This window comes from Podarcis liolepis (assembly GCF_965112155.1).
Source record: "Podarcis liolepis genome assembly, chromosome: 10".
NCBI classification, from domain to species: Eukaryota; Metazoa; Chordata; class Lepidosauria; order Squamata; family Lacertidae; genus Podarcis; species Podarcis liolepis.
Window position 1 is genome coordinate 44093343 of NC_139562.1, and position 18215 is coordinate 44111557.

Sequence of the window (18215 nt, forward strand, 5' to 3'; positions counted from 1 at the left end):
AACAGGGGTGTGGTGGTTGTGCTGTAGTGTGGTGGTGCTGTGGTGGAGAGTATTCATTTGTAAGTACTCTGTATGGACTGTTTCTTTTGTATATAGCCTGTGTATAGCTCACATTAAAAAGGACTGCACTGAAAAACCTGGAACTCTTAGTGTTTTGCTGAAAACGCCGCGTGGAATACGCGACACTTTCTTGTAGTTTGGATCCATTGCTCCGTGTCCGCTTGTCTGGAGCAGCAGAAAACAACCTTTCTCCCTCCTCTATATGACATCCTTTTATATATTTGAACATGGCTATCATATCACCCCTTAACCTCCTCTTCTCCAGGCTAAACATGCCCAGCTCCCTTAGCCGTTCCTCATAAGGCATCGTTTCCAGACCTTTGACCATTTTGGTTGCCCTCCTCTGGACACGTTCCAGTTTGTCAGTGTCCTTCTTGAACTGTGGTGCCCAGAACTGGACACAGTACTCCAGGTGAAGTCTGACCAGAGCAGAATACAGTGGCACTATTACTCCCCTTGATCTTGATGCTATACTCCTATTGATGCAGCCCAGAATTGCATTGGCTTTTTAGCTGCCGCGTCACACTGTTGGTTCATGTCAAGTTTGTGGTCAACCAAGACTCCTAGATCCTTTTCACATGTACTGTTCTCAAGCCAGGTGTCACCCATCTTGTATTTGTGCCTCTCATTTTTTTTTTGCCCAAGTGCAATACTTTACATTTCTCCCTGTTAAAGTTAATCTTGTTTGTTTTGGCCCAGTTCTCTAATCTGTCAAGGTCGTTTTGAAGTGTGATCCTGTCCTCTGGGGTGTTAGCCACCCCTCCCAGTTTGGTGTCATCTGCAAATTTGATCAGGATGCCCTTGAGTCCATCATCCAAGTCGTTGATAAAGATGTTGAATAAGACCGGGCCCAAGACAGAACCCTGTGGCACCCCACTAGTCACTCTTCTCCAGGATAAAGCGGAACCATTGATGAGCACCCTTTGGGTTTGGTCAGTCAGCCAGTTACAAATCCACTGAGTGGTAGCATAGTCAAGACCGCATTTTACCAGCTTCTTTACAAGAATATCATGGGGCACCTTGTCGAATGCCTTGCTGAAATCAAGGTAGGCTACATCCACTGCGTTCCCTTCATCTACCAGGCTTATAATTCTGTCAAAAAACGAGATCAGGTTAGTCTGACATGACTTATTTTTCAGAAATCCATGCTGACTATTGGTGATCACAGCATTCCTTTCTAGGTGCTCACAGACTGTTTGCTTAATGATCTGCTCCAGAATCTTCCCTGGTATTGATGTCAGACTGACTGGGCGATAATTATTTGGGTCCTCTCTTTTCCCCTTTTTGAAAATAGGGACAACATTTGCCCTCCTCCAGTCTGCCAGGACTTCGCCTGTTCTCCAGGAATTCTCAAAGATGACTGCCAGTGGTTCTGAAATCACATCTGCCAGTTCTTTTAATACTCCTGGATGCAGTTCATCTGGCCCTGGAGACTTGAATACATCTAAACTAGCCAAGTATTCTTGTACTATCTCCTTAGTTATTCTGGGCTGTGTTTCCTCTGCTGAATCATTTGCTCCAAATTCTTCAGGTCGGGCTTTGTTTTCTTTATCGGAGAAGACTGAGGCAAAGAAGGCATTGAGGAGTTCAGCCCTTTCTGTGTCCCCTGTTTGCATTTCACCAACTTCTCCTCTGAGTGACCCCACTGTTTCTTTGTTCTTCCTTTCGCTACGGACATACCCATAAAAGCCTTTTTTGTTGCTTTTAACCTCTCTAGCAAGCCTGAGTTCATTCTGTGCTTTAGCTTTTCTGACTTTGTGTCTACATGTTCTGGCTATTTGTTTGAATTCCTCTTTCGTGGTTTCCCCCCTTTTCCATTTTTTGTACACATCCTTTTTAAATCTTAACTCAGTTAAAAGTTCTTTAGGTAGCCACCCTGGCTTCTTTAGGCACCTTCCATGTTTCCGTCTCATTGGTATTGCCTGAAGTTGTGCTTTTACTATCTCCCTCTTAACAAACTCCCAGCCATCATGAACTCCCTTTCCTTTTAGTATTACTGTCCATGGGATCTCACCCAGCACTTCCCTAAGTTTTATGAAGTCGGCTTTCTTAAAGTCAAGAAATTGAGTCCTAGTATGCTTGGCTGCTCCTTTCCGCTGTATAGTAAACTTCAGAAGAGCATGATCACTCGCGCCTAATGATCCTTCCACTTCTACCCCACTAACCAGGTCATCAACATTGGTTAGGACCAGATCTAAAATGGCTTTTCCTCTTGTTGCTTCTCCCACTTTCTAGACAATGAAGTTGTCTGCAAGGCCAGTGAGGAATCTGTTTGACCTTATGCTCTTGGCTGAGTTTGACATCCAACAAATATCCGGGTAATTGAAGTCCCCCATTACTACTATCTCCCTTCCTTTTGCATGCTTGGCCATCTGTTCCAGGAAGGCATCATCTATGTCCTCCGTTTGGCTTGGGGATCTATAGTAAACTCCCACAATGAGGTCTCTGTTATTCTTCTCTCCCTTAATTTTGACCCAAATGCTCTCACTTTGGCTTTGAGGTTCTAAATCTTGGATCTCTTCACAGGTATACACATCCCTGACATATAACGCCACTCCTCCTCCTTTCTTGTCTGGTCTGTTTCTCTGAAATAGATTGTATCCCTCCATTATTACATTCCAATCGTGGGACTTATCCCACCAGGTTTCAGTGATGCCTATTATGTCATATTTAGTTTGCTGTACCAAGAGCTCAAGCTCATCTTGTTTATTTCCCATGCTTTGCGCATTAGTGTACAGACATTGAAGTCCATTAATCATTCCCCCGTGTCTCTTATTTAAGGATTTTTTCCTCCCACCACTAGGTCTGCGTGCTGTTTGCTCCATTTGGTCTATGACATTTGGATTATCATCTTCATCAATTGATAGACCCCTACCTTCAGGAGCACTGTCTCCCTCCCCCATATTGGTCAGTTTAAAGCCTTCCTGATGAGGTTTCTGAGATTTTTGGCAAAAACATTCCTCCCAACCGTTGTGAGGTGCAGCCCATCGCTTGCCAGAAGTCCATCTTCAAGAAACTGCAGTCCGTGATCCAAGAATCCAAACCGTTCCTGTTTACACCATTTGCGAAGCCAGCTGTTCACTTCCACTATTTTTCCCTCTCTCCCTGGGCCACGTCGTTCAACTGGGAGGACAGATGGGGTGACAATTTGTGCATTTAATTGCTTCAATTTCCTGCCCAGAGCCTCGTAGTCTCTTTTGATCTTCTGGAGGCTATTGCTTGCAGTGTCATTGGTTCTCACATAAACCAAGAGGAAGGGGTATTTGCTTGCACACGGCATACACAGAGGTTATACTACGTCCTGTCTTCACTGAGATATTTTTTTCTGATTTGCTTGTGAGAGGATTATATGACAATGAACATTTACCCTGAATTCATCCTAATCCGCTTGTGTGGTAGTCATACATCTTCCCATTAATCATTCATTCATCCCACACTTCTCCATGCATCTCCCCATTAGTTTCCTAACTGCAAAACCCTCCAGGGGGGTGTTGATTTTTGTAAGCGGATTTGTTGCACCACCACAACAGAGCACTTTCATTTATCTTTAATGGCGCAGACCTGGGCAATTGAATCCCTGCTGCAAAATACTGAGGGCGGAATTCACCACTGTGTTAAGAGGATAGTTGCATCAGTGCAAGCATTTCCACTTTCCAGATGGAACAGTTTTCCTCTCTCTGCATGCTGTCCCACCCAAGCATATTTGGGGCAGAGATGAGCAAGAGTGCTCTTGTGTTAGCATTCAACCCTGGCTCTCTGGAAGCAACCTTCCTTCCTTTTAGGACTCCCTCTGAGGCTTACAGTGGTACCTCGGGTTAAGTACTTAATTCATTCCAGAGGTCCGTTCTTAACCTGAAACTGTTCTTAACCTGAAGCACCACTTTAGCTAATGGGGCCTCCTGCTGCCACTGCACCGCCAGAGCACGATTTTTCTCATCCTGAAGCAAAGTTCTTAACCTGAAGCACTATTTCTGAGTTAGCAGAGTCTGTAACCTGAAGCGTATGTAACCCGAGGTACCACTGTATAACCTTTCAGGGAGGAGTCTGAAGGCTTATTATCTCATCAACCTCTACCCTACTTCACCGGAGCCCATCTATGATAATTAGTGCTCAGGCTACTCATGAGCAAGCAGCCAGCCTGCCAGCTTCTTCCTCACAACTACTTTTAAAAAGAGGGGAAAGCATCAAGGACAGCTTGACCCTAGTTGTTTTCACAGTGGAGGTAGGTTGCTTCACAGTCATTATTCTTTTGTGTTTGATTACCTGATGAAGTCAAGTAAATCCTATTATTTCTGTCATAGAGGTTTTGAGAGCCACTGAAGTAAATCTCGATAACCTGCAATTTCCTGGTGAAGAGCTACAAGAGAGTTGTTAGGTGCTCTTAAAGCGTGGCACAGAACAAATTTCGCAAAACCTCTGGCTGAGGCTCGCTTGCTCCTTTTCAGTGGCTGGTGTGAGGACTAAAACAGTGCTGCCTGCCACCACAATCTCCAAACGATATGAGGTTCCAGGGGTTCCAGGCCATGTTTCCTTTTGGAATGAGGCACAGCAGAGACAGTGGTGTCTTTATGATATATGGCTTACTTACACATATATAAAACCTGAGCCTACGGTGGAGGGGTTCCCAACATCATCACTCCCAAAGCATCTTATTTTTCCCATAGTCACAGCCTTGGATTCAAACAGACATCGTTGTTCTGTCTCTCTGCGTTCTTCCAGCTTATTGGTTCGCATCTGGCCTACATCACTGCAACTCTCTACTCCAGATTCTAGCTTTGTTTGTCCACCCATTCGCCACCTCACACCAAGCCCCTTAATTCCCCATCACCTCACCAGGAAGCTACAGTAGTTTGGCTATTCCAGACTTACACTGAGTCAGGCAACTGTTCCATCTAGCTCAGTATTGCCTATGTCAGCCATGCTGCCCTCCAGATGCTTTTGAGTACAATTCCCATCATCCCTGAATGTCTCAAACCCCTTACTTACCTGGCAGCAAGTCAGTATATCAAATCCGAAGTTCAAAGTCTGAGGATCAATCCACACAAGCAAAGCCCAAGGTCCAAAGGTCAGGAAACACAGTACAGGGTCAATCCAAGTAGGCCAAATATGAAGTCCAGCAGTCAGGATACAGTCCAGAGTCAAACCCAAAGCACAGTCCCATAAAGGTCCAGAAGCAGCCAAACCAAGGTCCACCAGCACTGGCAGTTGAGCAGACACAGCACCTCAGCTCTGCTTCCCTTTTGTATTTTGCATGCTGATTGCAGCATCTGTGCTTGATGAGACATGTGAGCCTCACCTGTCTTCAGCCTACTTCAGCTGAGGAATCACACACCTCCTCCCAGAGCTAGCAATCTCCACCTGGCCAGCTAGGAAGCTGGGCTGTGGACCCTTGCCTGCCTCAGCCTCCTAGAGTGTCCCTCTCGCTGCTCCCTCTGCCTCAGAGCCCATGGTGTTTGTGGAGACAGGGGCCCCTCTGGCTCTGGGTCCTGCTGCTCTGGTTCCTGTGCACCGACACCCATCTCCTCGCCATCCTCCGTCACCCAACGAGTACTTCCTTCCCCATTCCTCTGCTTGCCCTAGTTGCCCCAGTCCTGGCTACACCTGGCGCTGGGATTCTCCTCCTCCTCTCCCACCTCCCCATTGTCCTGCCAGTTCATGTCACGGAATGACTGTAGCCCAGAACATTTGGAGGGCACCAGTATGGCCTACATTGATTGGCCATAGGTCTCTGAGGTTTCGGACTAGAGTGTTTCCAGCCCTCCCTGCAGATGCCAGGGATGGACTTTAAGATCTATCATGAGTTTGTGGGTGCCAGTTTCCTATAATCCCTGAATCTAGAAAGTGTTAGAATTTAACCAAGACTTGGGGTGTTAAACTAGTTGCCAGACCTCTCTAATCTGTGGATTCAGCAAGTGTTAAAATCTAATTAAGCCAGTCTAGTTTCCTGTGAGCACCTGGGTGAATGGCCATTAAGAGAACAAAGGGATCAAGAAGGCTCAGCAGGCGATGGCAAATGGGTGAGGAGGCCCTCCCTCAACAGGTAAAGCCAGAGTTTAGAGTAGAGAGGTGAGAATTAGCAATAATGTGACCTAGAAGTAAAGCAGCAAGCTGGAAAGCCAGAGAGACAGAGCATAATGCTTGTTCATTAGGGTCTTGTCAGTCTTCCCAAAAGTTAGCTGTATGGTACTAAGATTACTTTGATGTTTGTTTTAGTGCATGAGCACTTATTCTAATCTGAACAAGCAATTTCAAAAAAGATCATTGATCCATCCCAGAAGTGCTACTGTTCCTACTAACCTAGGCTGCCCAGACTGCTTTTATTTCAGAAATTAGACCGCAATTGATGTTACAAAAATATGACTTCCATCCTCATCCGTTTACTTGTAAGGAATCGGAATTTCCTCAGCTTTAACAGTCCTCTTTTGTGCATGTGAAAGTGGCCCACTAAATAAACACCACTTACACACATCTAGAAAAATCCATTGGAATATTCTGGATAATGCAGCAAGGAGTACAGTGGTACCTCAGGTTACATATGCTTCAGGTTACATACGCTTCAGGTTACAGACTCCGCTAACCCAGAAATAGTGCTTCAGGTTAAGAACTTTGCTTCAAGATGAGAACAGAAATCATGCTCCGGTGGCACGGCAGCAGCGGGAGGCCCCATTAGCTAAAGTGGTGCTTCAGGTTAAGAACAGTTTCAGGTTAAGTACAGACCTCCGGAACGAATTAAGTACTTAACCTGAGGTACCACTGTATATGATGGCCACAGATCATTTGCAAGCAAGGGGAAATCATGTCAGGATTTCCACAGCTAATTTAGAATCTACAATTTCTCTAGAGCCAAGTGCATTTTGTGATTAATTTGTCACATTCAATTACAAATTAAGATTTCCCCTATTTTTTTAAAAAAAAGCTGTTTGTAGTCATAGCTGCCCCCCTGTGAAAGACAGACACTTTCTTTATAGCTAATCATACACATGGACAAACAGAGTTATCATAAATTATATCTCTTGATTTAGGCTATGATTTAAGAAGAATTTTCAAACAAGCAACTAGATATCTCCTATTTAGTTGAGAAAAATTGTGCCTGATTAAACATCCTACTAAGGCGTTACTACTATCGATTGATGAATTGTAATAATTCTTTTCATATAACAATTAGTTAAGAATTACAGAGATAACTGACTAAGTGCATATTTACTCTGAAGCAAGCTTGCTGAGTTCAAAAGATTGCAGCCTTTAATTTCTGATGTGCCATCTTTTAAGAAAAATATATCAAGAATGATGTTGTGCATCTTTTTACTATTTGGTGCGATCTATAAATTAGGGATTTCTGTATGATATGCAAGTGGAACAGGGCTACACACACAAAATGAAAAGGTGCTTCAATGTTTGGAAATAACTGTCTGTTATGTATATTATACCCCAAAGGCCATTTAACAGAGACATATTATGTTCTTCACCACGTTGCATAAACCACAGTTGAATCTAAAGGCGCAGGGACAGAAACAGTCATCACCAGCCAAGCAAGAAATATGTCTCCACTGAACAAGGAAAACAAAAAACATTGCAGTTTTTTGCCGCTCAAGTTCTGGTGGGAACCCAGTGGTTGTGAAAATGTGAGGGAAGAGGGGAATGTGCATTGCTAACAAAAAAGAGGAGACATTTGTTACATTTTCCTTTAAAACAAAAAACAACCACCACGTCATAAAGAAAACAAAATCAATTCCAAGTCAGGTTTTTCAATACCACATTTATGCATGGTGTTAAGGGTGGCCTCGCATATCTCTGTACACCACTTTATTACTCAACACTCAATGACCCATGGCTGAAAGTGAGGGCTGCACTGTAAAGCATTGTGGTTGAGCTCATGATGAGGTGTTCATTTGGGTCAGACATGCAAATCAACACTCAAAGTTGAGGTAGCAAAGTGATGAATGAGCGAACGTGTGTAAACCAGCTCATAAACACGTCTGAACTTCTGGCTATATCAGGGCTTTGCAGGCTTATATCAAGGAAGTATATTCTTAGACAGTCTCCTGGACCTTATTGTGCTCCCAGAGACCCAAGTTCCTTTCAGCAGCTTCATCTGTGCAACCAGTTCTAGAGGAGTGACATGGCCATGGATTCCTTGATAACCTCAAAACTGGAACTGTTGTAATGTACTGTGCATGGCGCTACCTTTAAGAACTTTCCAGAAACATCAACTGGTTCAGAAGGTGACAGAGCGCTGGGTGCTGTAGTGCATCTGCCAATGTTCCCCACCGTGCTTCTCCTTGTCAAGGTTTTGGATCGCTCGGTGGCACATTATGCCTATGTGGAAAGAATCACACTAACTCCCAGTTTGTTTCAGGACACAATTTAAAGTGTTGGCCTAAACTTTTAGATCTTTAAATAGGTTGATTCCCAGGTACTCTTTGCATGAACTTCCCCATGTGTTAGGATAAACAGTTCTGGCCCTGCTTTAAGTACAGGGCCGGCCCACCCGTGAGGCTAGGGGAGGTGATCATCTCAGGCGGCAGATCCACAAAGGCAGCAGATCCCAGTGTCAATCTTTCTCTCCCTCACCCCCTGTTCCTGATCTTCACTCATCCCTTCCTCGCTGGTGGGAAGCGAAGTGCCATTTTGGGGCATGCTTGGACCAGCATTGCCTGAGATCAAGGTGGCTGGTACAAGGGACAGTGCCTTTTTTGTTGTGGTGTCATGTTTATGGTACAATCCCCTCAACTGAAGTCATCAGATCTGTCTGCTAGGGTAGTGAGAACCATTTAGTATCAGAGAACATAAACTTTTTTAAAAATGCAGTTCTTATTGTAATTTTGTTTACAGCTGCTATTGCTTGATGATGATGATGGATGCTTTCTTTGTCTTTAATATGTGCATTTTTATTGACGTATTTGCTTTTTATTGAAGTGTATTCATTTTATGTGCTTGTAAGCTGCCCTGGGAGCTTTTTAAAAGCTGCGTGGCAAGCTAAACATTGAAACAAATAAGCAAAGGATACATGTTCCACTTCCTTGCGGATCTGCGTGTTAGCACTGGCGTATCTGAAGCTACAGTCGGATAATATCACACACTAAGGAAGTGTAACGGTCATGCAACAGAGAAGGAACAGACATCGCATCGCATAATGGTGTTAAGGTAGCTACACTCCAAATCCCACAACACTGGATAACTCATATGCCCAAGTATCTGTTCATTTTGCTTAAAGCGTCACACACTGTGTTCAGGTCACTCCGAAGATCCTGGACAACATTTTCAATACTTCTGGTGTCTTTCAGAATTTCAATGCTTTGGGTGTATGGGTTGAAATATACTGAAAAGGGACGGTTGATTGATTTTGCAAAGTCCCTGGAAGTTAAAAAAAAAGAAAAGAAAGAAAATTAACTCCTATTTCTGTGCCTTCAGATAAGAGAAAATTAGATTTGGGGGTTGTTTTTAAGGGTCAAGCGAAAGAACTTGCCTCATTTTTTCTTTGGCTTCTTCAAAACTTTCAGAGACAAAGTAAGCTTCCTGGAAAGTCGTGATAAGGCATTCTTGCAAGCAGGTTGTCTTTGGATCAAATGTTTTCACACTGGCTTTATCAGACAGAGCGTGCTGCAAAACACACGACAGCATCTGTTAAATTATATTACAGAATGCTCAAGTGTTTCTGTACACCCAGCTTTTATAGCATAGTATGCTCTCAAACACAGTTGCTAGTCTCACCCATTTTATGTAGAGTGGTCCTTAATCATCAATAGGATGAATCAATTTTTATTCAAAAAATTGTTAGTTGCTGTAAGAGCCTTTCCCCCAAATGATGACATAATCGAAAACAACTAAGAGCTATCTCTGCCCCATATGCATAAGCGGCTTAAATCATCAACCTTGAAGAGACAGTTATCAATAAATATTCCAAGCAGAATTACTGGGGTAGCGCAAATTACCAGCTCCTCCAGGCAATAAACGTTTGCCCATTTTACAAGTAAAATTTAATCTTACGATATTATTCACACAACTTATGCCGTTTGTGTGACAGTCAATATCGTATCTTGAAAATGCATTTCGGTCTACAAGTGAAATAGATATATGGTGAACAGTTGATAATTTTTTTAAAAAAATTGTATGTTGATAGAAGACATTGTTACCCTTTCACGCAAATACTGCTAGGGAAGGACTATGCAAACAGATAGATTATAGAGATAAGGAGGACATGCATGTATTTCCAAAAGTGCAACTGAACAGCATCCTTGTGATAAGAAAGAGAAATGAATTTGCTGTGTTTGGACACCATATTAAACTACAGTTTAGCAGAGCATGAACAGGCCTAGCCTCTTTTAGGGTCCCCACAGTCTGATCCCAGATGCTCCTCTGCATGGCTTCACCACAGTCAGCAGGGCCAGAACAGTGCTTGACATTTAACTATGATGACTTTAAAGAGGCCAGATTTGGAAACTATAGTTTGAAATTGTCTTGTTTGAAACAAAGCGCAATAACTTTCATTGGTTCAGACAATACGATAAACTGTAAGCTAGCCAAAAGCGGGGCATAACAGGCTTATACATTCTCTGCCGTCATGCGAAATGACCTAGAACACAACCCCTGTGAAGATCAGGGGTTGTCTGTATATATATGTTTTTAAGTGTTCAATATCAAAGGCAGGCACACTTTAAATCAGACATTCCCACACTTGTTCCTCTCCAGACATGTTGTTCAAAACATGTGGAGATGCAGATGGGATAGAAATTCAACTCAGCTCTAATTTAAAGGTGAATCTATTAAATTCACACTTTCTAAAACAATATGCAAACAACACAGTTATCCGTTTGCAATTCACACATACCCAGTTTTTGCAATGCAGTTCTCCAACCAATAATGTTTATAAAAATGCTTATATTAGCAGCACTGGCACAAGGAAGAGAAACATTCCAGGATCAAATCCGAAACTGGGACGGTTGTTGTAATTCCAGGACTGTCCCTGAAAAATCGGGGCGCTTAGAGGGTATTCCCAATTCCCCTCACAGAGCTACAACTCTCAGAGTTACATGTGAAGAGAGATTGATTGTTAAACCACGCTGCAAGTTGCTAGCCTCAGTACACTGTAGGTTTCTTAATTGTGGAGGTTTTTTTTAATTCTGCTTGAGAAAATAAAACTTCTGGAAAAGACACACTTAAATATTGGAAGGTTGCCTATGGCAACAGGCATTTTCGGATGGCGTGTTTTCAGATTGCCAGAAATGTTTTACAACATCAATAGAATTATTTTTAAATAAAATTTAGACCGATGTAATGTTATAGATTGTTTACACAAATGGAAGGAGTTTTTAAAGATCAAGAACCCCCAAAATATATCCCCGGCCTCAAGTTTATGTCTTTTACCAGTATCATTTCAATGTGCTTTTGGCAAAAGCGCACACGTTGGCAGAGCCCTGCTCCTGGTAGAGCCTGGAAGAGAGGTATTTCTGCTTCATTCAAACACTCTCCAATGGCTTTGCTTGGAGGTTAGGTCTGCACTGCCCATTTTGCCACTCTGTTTCTTTCAAATCCATGCACTTGTGGAAAAGGAATGAATGCTTTATTTGGAATCGGGCACCTTTTTGAAATGTGTTTTTCAAGCACTCCAAAACACATGTACTAACGTTTACCAGGGCCGTTTAGAAAGAGGTAAATACAACCAGCCTCGAATTATACAAGAAATATGTATCTTTATGCAGCAGAGAGCTGGTTACTAGCCATAAATAATGCAGGCTTATGTATATTTATTGTTTACATTCCTACCTTGAGTTCTCCAATGGAAGATAGAAGCCCTGCTCCGTAAGCCCGGAGTTGCCCGTCTTGCTTACAAAGGCCAAATTCAATAGTGAAAAAATAGCACTGTAAGAAAGAGAAATAGATGCCCCTGAGTCCGGATGTGTGCACAAGTTCAAAGGAAGCATGTCATCAGGGCTTTCGCTTGCGTACACCACTACTTCAGACTTTCATGTTTTTTAAATAAGTTCAATCAAGGACATACACATTTCAGTACTTTAAATGTAATTTTCCCACAAAGGGCAAAATCAGGGACGCTCTGATTTATTTCCTCCGGCTCCGTCCTAAATCTGTTTAAGAAGTGTTGCCATTAGAATCAGCATGATTCATGGAAGGAAGCACCTATGGTTGAGGCAGCACACGTGCACCTTTGTAGCAGCCAGTAAGTATGAAGTGTTTGCTTGAATATGTTAAATTATTCCAAACCATCTTTGCCCACATACACACAAAATCAACAAAAAAGGCACAGGTTATATATACATATACATACACTTATATACAGTTTTGAAATGCAGGCATATCATGAAATGCTACAAAGAAAGAATCCAAAATGCAGGCAGCTGTATCGATCCATATATATATAATATTAATGCACACACACATCCAAAACAACTGCAGTGCATGGTGTAATAACCCAGTTATTAGAATTAACTGACAGTCATATATTAGGAAGCTGCAAATGGTCAAGTAGTGGCTGGCTAGAATGCTGAAGTTTAGGTAGGGAGTCCCAGGTTCACATCCTTGATCAGTCAAGTGGCATGGCTGCAATGGGAGTAAGCTCCATTGAACTCAGTTGTGCTACCTTCTTACTGCATAGCCACCTTATGGAGCATATTTAAAGGAAAAGGAAAAGGGACCCCTGACAGTTAAGTCCAGTCACGAACAACTGTGGGGTTGTGGAGCTCATCTCACTTTACAGGCCGAGGGAGCTGGCGTTTGTCCGCTCCACAGACAGTTTTTCCAGGTCATGTGCCCAGCATGACTAAGCCGCTTCTGGTGAAACCAGAGCAGCGAAAGGAAACACAGTTCCGGTGAGTTCCGCCTGAAATAAGCCCTGCAGCCATGGAAATAATCAAGTATTGAAAGACCTACATTGGCTCCCAGTACGTTTCCAAGCACAATTCAAAGTGTTAGTGCTGACCTTTAAAGCCCTAAACAGCATCAGTCCTGTATACCTGAAGGAGCGTCTCAAACTCCCATCGTTCAGCCTGAACACTGAGGTCCAGCGTCGAGGGCCTTCTGGCCGTTCGCTCACTGTGAGAAGCAAGGTTACAGGGAACCAGACAGAGGGCCTTCTCAGTAGTGGCACCTGCCCTGTGGAATGCCCTCCCATCAGATGTCAAGGAAATAAACAACTATCTGACTTTTAGAAGGCATCTGAAGGCAGACCTGTTTAGGGAAGTTTTAATGTACTTTTAATGACTGATGTTTCAATGTACTTTTAATCTTTTGTTGGAAGACACCCAGAGTGGCTGGGGAAACCCAGGCACATGGGTGCGGTATAAATAATAAATTGCTGTTGTTGTTGTTGTTGTTGTTTACCTGTGTGAAAAATGAGATGCAAAAAGACCTTCTGTAGGAGAGTTGTGAAAGAACCTGCAGGTTTGAATTTGTAATCTTAGTCAAGATGAATGTGTAGGTATTCTTGAAAACCCGAAAGCCTGAATTAGCACCAGTTTATTTAACAGAATGGTCGAGCTGCACATAATCTGAAAGTTAGCCTGATAGTATAGTATGATTACCACCAGGTGGTGTTTCTGCAGTACATTAGGAAGAAACACAAGGTTGCAAGGCTGTTTTGCTGTTGATTTTAACCACCTTCTCCATGTGATCCACTGTTGGCAGGGATCCCAAAAGCCATTTAAAGCACACGTACAGGACTTGCACTAGCCAAGTGGAATAATGGACTTTTCATGGAGCAGCTGACTTCCATTGCTTATCAGAAAGTGCTTTTTAGAATGCTTCTATCAGTTTGCCACGAGGCATCGGGAGCTGCTGTTTGAGGAAAACAAATCTAAAAAGTCCCTCAGGCCCACAGAGCTAGTTCCACATTCTCCATAGATCATGGCCTTTATCCCCTGTGGTTTTCAAGATATATGAATTACTCATATTACTCTGAATACAGTTGACTCACAATTTACACTCCTTTAACTGGTGCAAATTCAGCTTGTATGTGCTTGGCCAAAAATAAATTTAAAAATGAAAGGGAGTGGTTGTCATTGGGGACAATGGCCATTGCACTCATCTAAGCATCTGGAGGTACAGGGAGCATGTGTTTTTACTCTGTGTGATTAAGTCATCTATAAACACAGGGAGACAAACAAATTAGCACAGGCTAATGAATAATGGCATATTTCTGGAGAGGGATACATGGTTGTATAGTCATGGTGTTAATTCCTGTTCTATCTGATGTCACTATTTCTGTTGCAGAGAGAATGCAATCTAAGCCAGGAATAGCCAGTGTTGAGCCCTCTAGATGTTGTACAATGACAATACACAACAGCAAAACCAATGGCCAAGAATAATGGGAACTGCGGTTCAAGAACATCTGGAATGCAAAATGTTGACTACTCCTGATCTAAGCCATCTCAGGTTTAATGCCAGCAGCCAAGGTAACTAAGGTAGGTGACAGCATTTTCTCCTCCTTTCATTTTGACTAGCCCCCTACCTCATTTTATAGATTATAAAGGATCTAGAAATAACATGGGCATGGGTCCTACCTAGGCTTCATCTAGCATTAGTATGCTCCCAGCAATGGAAGCAACTTCCATCAATTTCCCCTTTCACCTCTTCTGCCCTTTGAAAATCTTCTCTGGAGAGTTAGGGGACCCTCTGGAACAACACAAGAGGCCGTGCAGGAGCCAAGAGAAAAGAGAATTGGCAAATACCTCCCCCAGTTCTGTTAGCAGGATCCTAGTGATCCCAGTTCTCTTTGTGAACAGTAGAAGCCCTTCTCTTTGTGGATGCCTAGTTAAGATCCAAGCCATTGTGTGGAATAGTTTGCAATCTTCTTGTCACATCTATTCATTTGTAGAAATGGGGTATTATTTACCTGTCTGCCAAAGATGCTCTAGAATTTAATTCACTTATGCTTATGCGTAAGGTTGCCGATAACAGAGAACTAGTGGAATTAGTGTTTTAAAAGGGATGTATTCCATCACCGTATATACATGCCAAAATAACTCATTTTCATTTTATAAGGGATAACAGTCTTTGAAAAGCCTGAGTTTTGAGAATATATATATAGATAAACTAAAGATAAAATGTCCAGATGGTAAAATGTAATTTGTATCTGCCAAGTTCTAATTTTTATCAATACCGTATATTTAGAACAACTCTTCATATGAATAATAAGAAAAAGCTACTGCAAATGTAATTTATTTCCTGTATGCAGCATCTATGGTAGATTCTGATTCACAAAGCTTTTGTTAGGATAGAGAATGAAGTATCTCGCCCAATGCTGCCATCTTCAGATCATTAGTCCTTAATACAATTATTTTAACCTTTGAAGAATATTCTGTTGATTTCACTGCTTTGGAGAACTATTCTGGCAATAAATCCATTCTAATTAAGAAAAGATAAACTAAAAATAGAGGATTCACATTTTAAATAAGAATAGGCTCCCATCAGGCTTCACTCTGTTTTCTTTAATTTCTTTAACATATACTGAGTTATTTTCTGCTAAGCCTTTTAAAGTTTTTTTTTTAAGTATTCTTAAATTAAAAGGGGGTAATTAAAAGCATTCCTCAAACCAATTCAATTATCTGAGATTCTCCTTTCTTTGGTTATATTTATTGCTTCCTTCCACAGCTACTAAAACAATGTAGTAGAGAAATAAATAGTGATTCTCAATTTAGATGCCTTTCAACATACAAAGGTATTCTGAAATACTGGCTCCCTATCCATCAAAAGTGCACAATCACATCAGGTGTGCAGCTCGTAGCGTTCCTATTAAACTTAATAGTTTCAGTAACTGAGATAACAGCAGATGCACCTATCATATCCCATCAGAAAATGCTTTTACAAATGCTCATTCTTGTTCCTTTAACTGAAGTCAAGGGCCTTTGCCCAAATTCACCTAAACAGGAGCATAAGTGATGCTTCCTCATGCATGAAGGCATCTTTACACCTTCAAATGTCTCTTGAATATGGGCCAGTGGAAATTGCCCCATTAATGTCAGTAGGAACCAGAGGAAGCCCTAGAAATGCACAATTGGCAGGGAGTTTATTCTGTCGAGCCATTAAATTGGGGCCTCCTGTGGAAATGATCAATGCAACATGCTGGGCCAGGAGAAGTTCACCTGATAAAAGGAAACAAAGTTTCTTACTCTACTATGCATTTATTTGATAGAGGCTGGAAGGCATTTACTTGAAGCAGCATTTTGGGGCTACAGATCATTATTAAAAATATATATACCGTTGTACCTTGGATCCCAAATGGCTTGCTAGTCAAATGTTTTGGCTCCCGAACGCCACAAACCCAAAAGTGAGTGTTCCAGTTTGTGAATGTTCTTTGGAACCTGAATGTCCGACACAGCTTCCAATTGGCTGCAGGAGCTCCCTGCAGCCAATCAGAAGCCACACCTTGGTTTCTGAACATTTTGGAAGTCAAACGGACTTCCGAGGTACCACTGTATATATGAAGATGATTATTTCAAAGATGAGTGTGTGTGACAGAAATCCACACACCTTCATAACAGCATAGGAGCTTCCCAGATCATTTACTGATTTAGTATCTATGCTAAGCATATATTCTAGAAATAAGTCGACCCACTGATATCAATAGTGTAACTTTGGGTGGAAGAGGACAAGAGCTGGACACAATTTACAACCCCTTATGTCTAATACAAAGCTAACTGTGGCCACTCATCTAAAGATACAAAATACCTGTAATTTTAAAGCACTAAGAAACAGTAGCAATTCAATTGCTGGCATTGCCAGATCCCTAGCTCTAGCAGAATTGTGTCCCCTCCCATCCTAAACAGAAGAGGGAAGCTTACCTTGACCTTTCATGTATCCTTGGCCTCTTCCACTTTTATATCTCCACAGCATCACCCTCTCTTCTCATAGGGAGTCCTGTCTGTGTCACTTCTGAACTAGAAGCACACAGCACAAGAGATGGCTAGAAACACTATTCATGCTACATTCATTGCTGAAGTAAGGGAAATGGGTTGGCGCCAGTAGAGCAGCCATGGTGCGTCAATAACAGCAATTCTCCACCTGGTCTCCACAGGAGGTTTTTTTTGGGGGGGGGGTCAAAGTTGTAGCTGAGGCTAAAAATAACTGGTACTACTGAGAGAAAAGAAGTTTCACTGTCTTGACCATAGGTCATAAGAGAAAGCATGTAAAATACATGTGTAAGCAAATAAAAATTTGTGGCACAATAAAAAATAAATTCAATAGTATGCAATAAAGCAAACAGAAACATATACATTCAGATGTAGTTAAGATTTGCTGGGTTATCCAATTGGTGTCCCACCCTCTGATGGAAAGCTCTTTGATGCAGCAGAGCCTTCTGTTAGTGAAAGAAGGAGTGGGGAACCTTTAGCAACTCCTTCCCCCATCACCTCCAGAGCAGGTGGGCATAGTGTAGGAGGGAGACTCACTCACTAAAGGCCTTCTTGAACCCTGTTCCACTGACAGATCACTCCATTGGATCAAAGAGTCTCCCATCAGCAACTGGATACTGTGGGAACTGCAACAGGAAGGATCATTCAGTTTGTAACTCATAAGTTAATTCCGTTATCATTGAGTGGAGGTGTTGTTTAGGCCAGTCCCAATGTGACTGCAGCTTAATAGCCAAACGGATATGCTGTTCCCTGCAAGCAACATTCCCTTCAAATGAGTAGAAACTTTGCTTATCTCTTCTATAGAATATATTCTACATCAGTTCCAAATTACAATAAATATAATGTTGATACCTATGGTATTAATAGTGCCAAGACATGGTCCAAAGATCTGTTGGCTGCAATAACTAATTAATTGCTTACAAAATATTATAATACGCAAATCTTTGTGGCTGGAATTACCATCTTAACATAAAGAAAACCTTTCCCTAAATGAATATAGTAGCAAAATGGATATAAGTTGTCCAGAATCTCATGACATTTTACAGAGCCATGGATGAAATAGTTCATGAAGCACACACTGTTTGAGCTTAAGTGGCCTTCTACATTGACAAACTAAAGCTGAAAATGTGTAGGAGTGCTAAAAAACTCTCTTGAGGTGTATGCTACTGCTACTTTTTGAAAATCAGCCACAGTAGTTTTCTAATGTTTACTTTCTTCCAATACATTTACCAGTGCCTTTAAACATTACTTACAAAAGATTATTCTCAAGTGTCTCATATTCCTAAACGTCTG

At 42.0% G+C, this 18215-nt stretch overlaps 1 protein-coding gene across 1 annotated transcript in view; it reads right to left on the bottom strand.

Annotated features, from left to right (window-relative positions):
- Positions 1-7796: 7796 nt before the first annotated feature.
- The window catches only part of TPH2 (tryptophan hydroxylase 2), a 61806-nt gene continuing 51387 nt past the window's right edge, over positions 7797-18215 (bottom strand). Inside the window, exons 9-11 of the mRNA XM_083462463.1 lie at positions 11824-11919; positions 9527-9660; positions 7797-9414 (exon numbers count right to left, since the gene is read on the bottom strand). Coding sequence (XP_083318589.1) covers positions 9240-9414; positions 9527-9660; positions 11824-11919 — 405 coding nt within the window. The 3' untranslated portion in view covers positions 7797-9239. The remainder of the gene's footprint in view (positions 9415-9526; positions 9661-11823; positions 11920-18215) is intronic.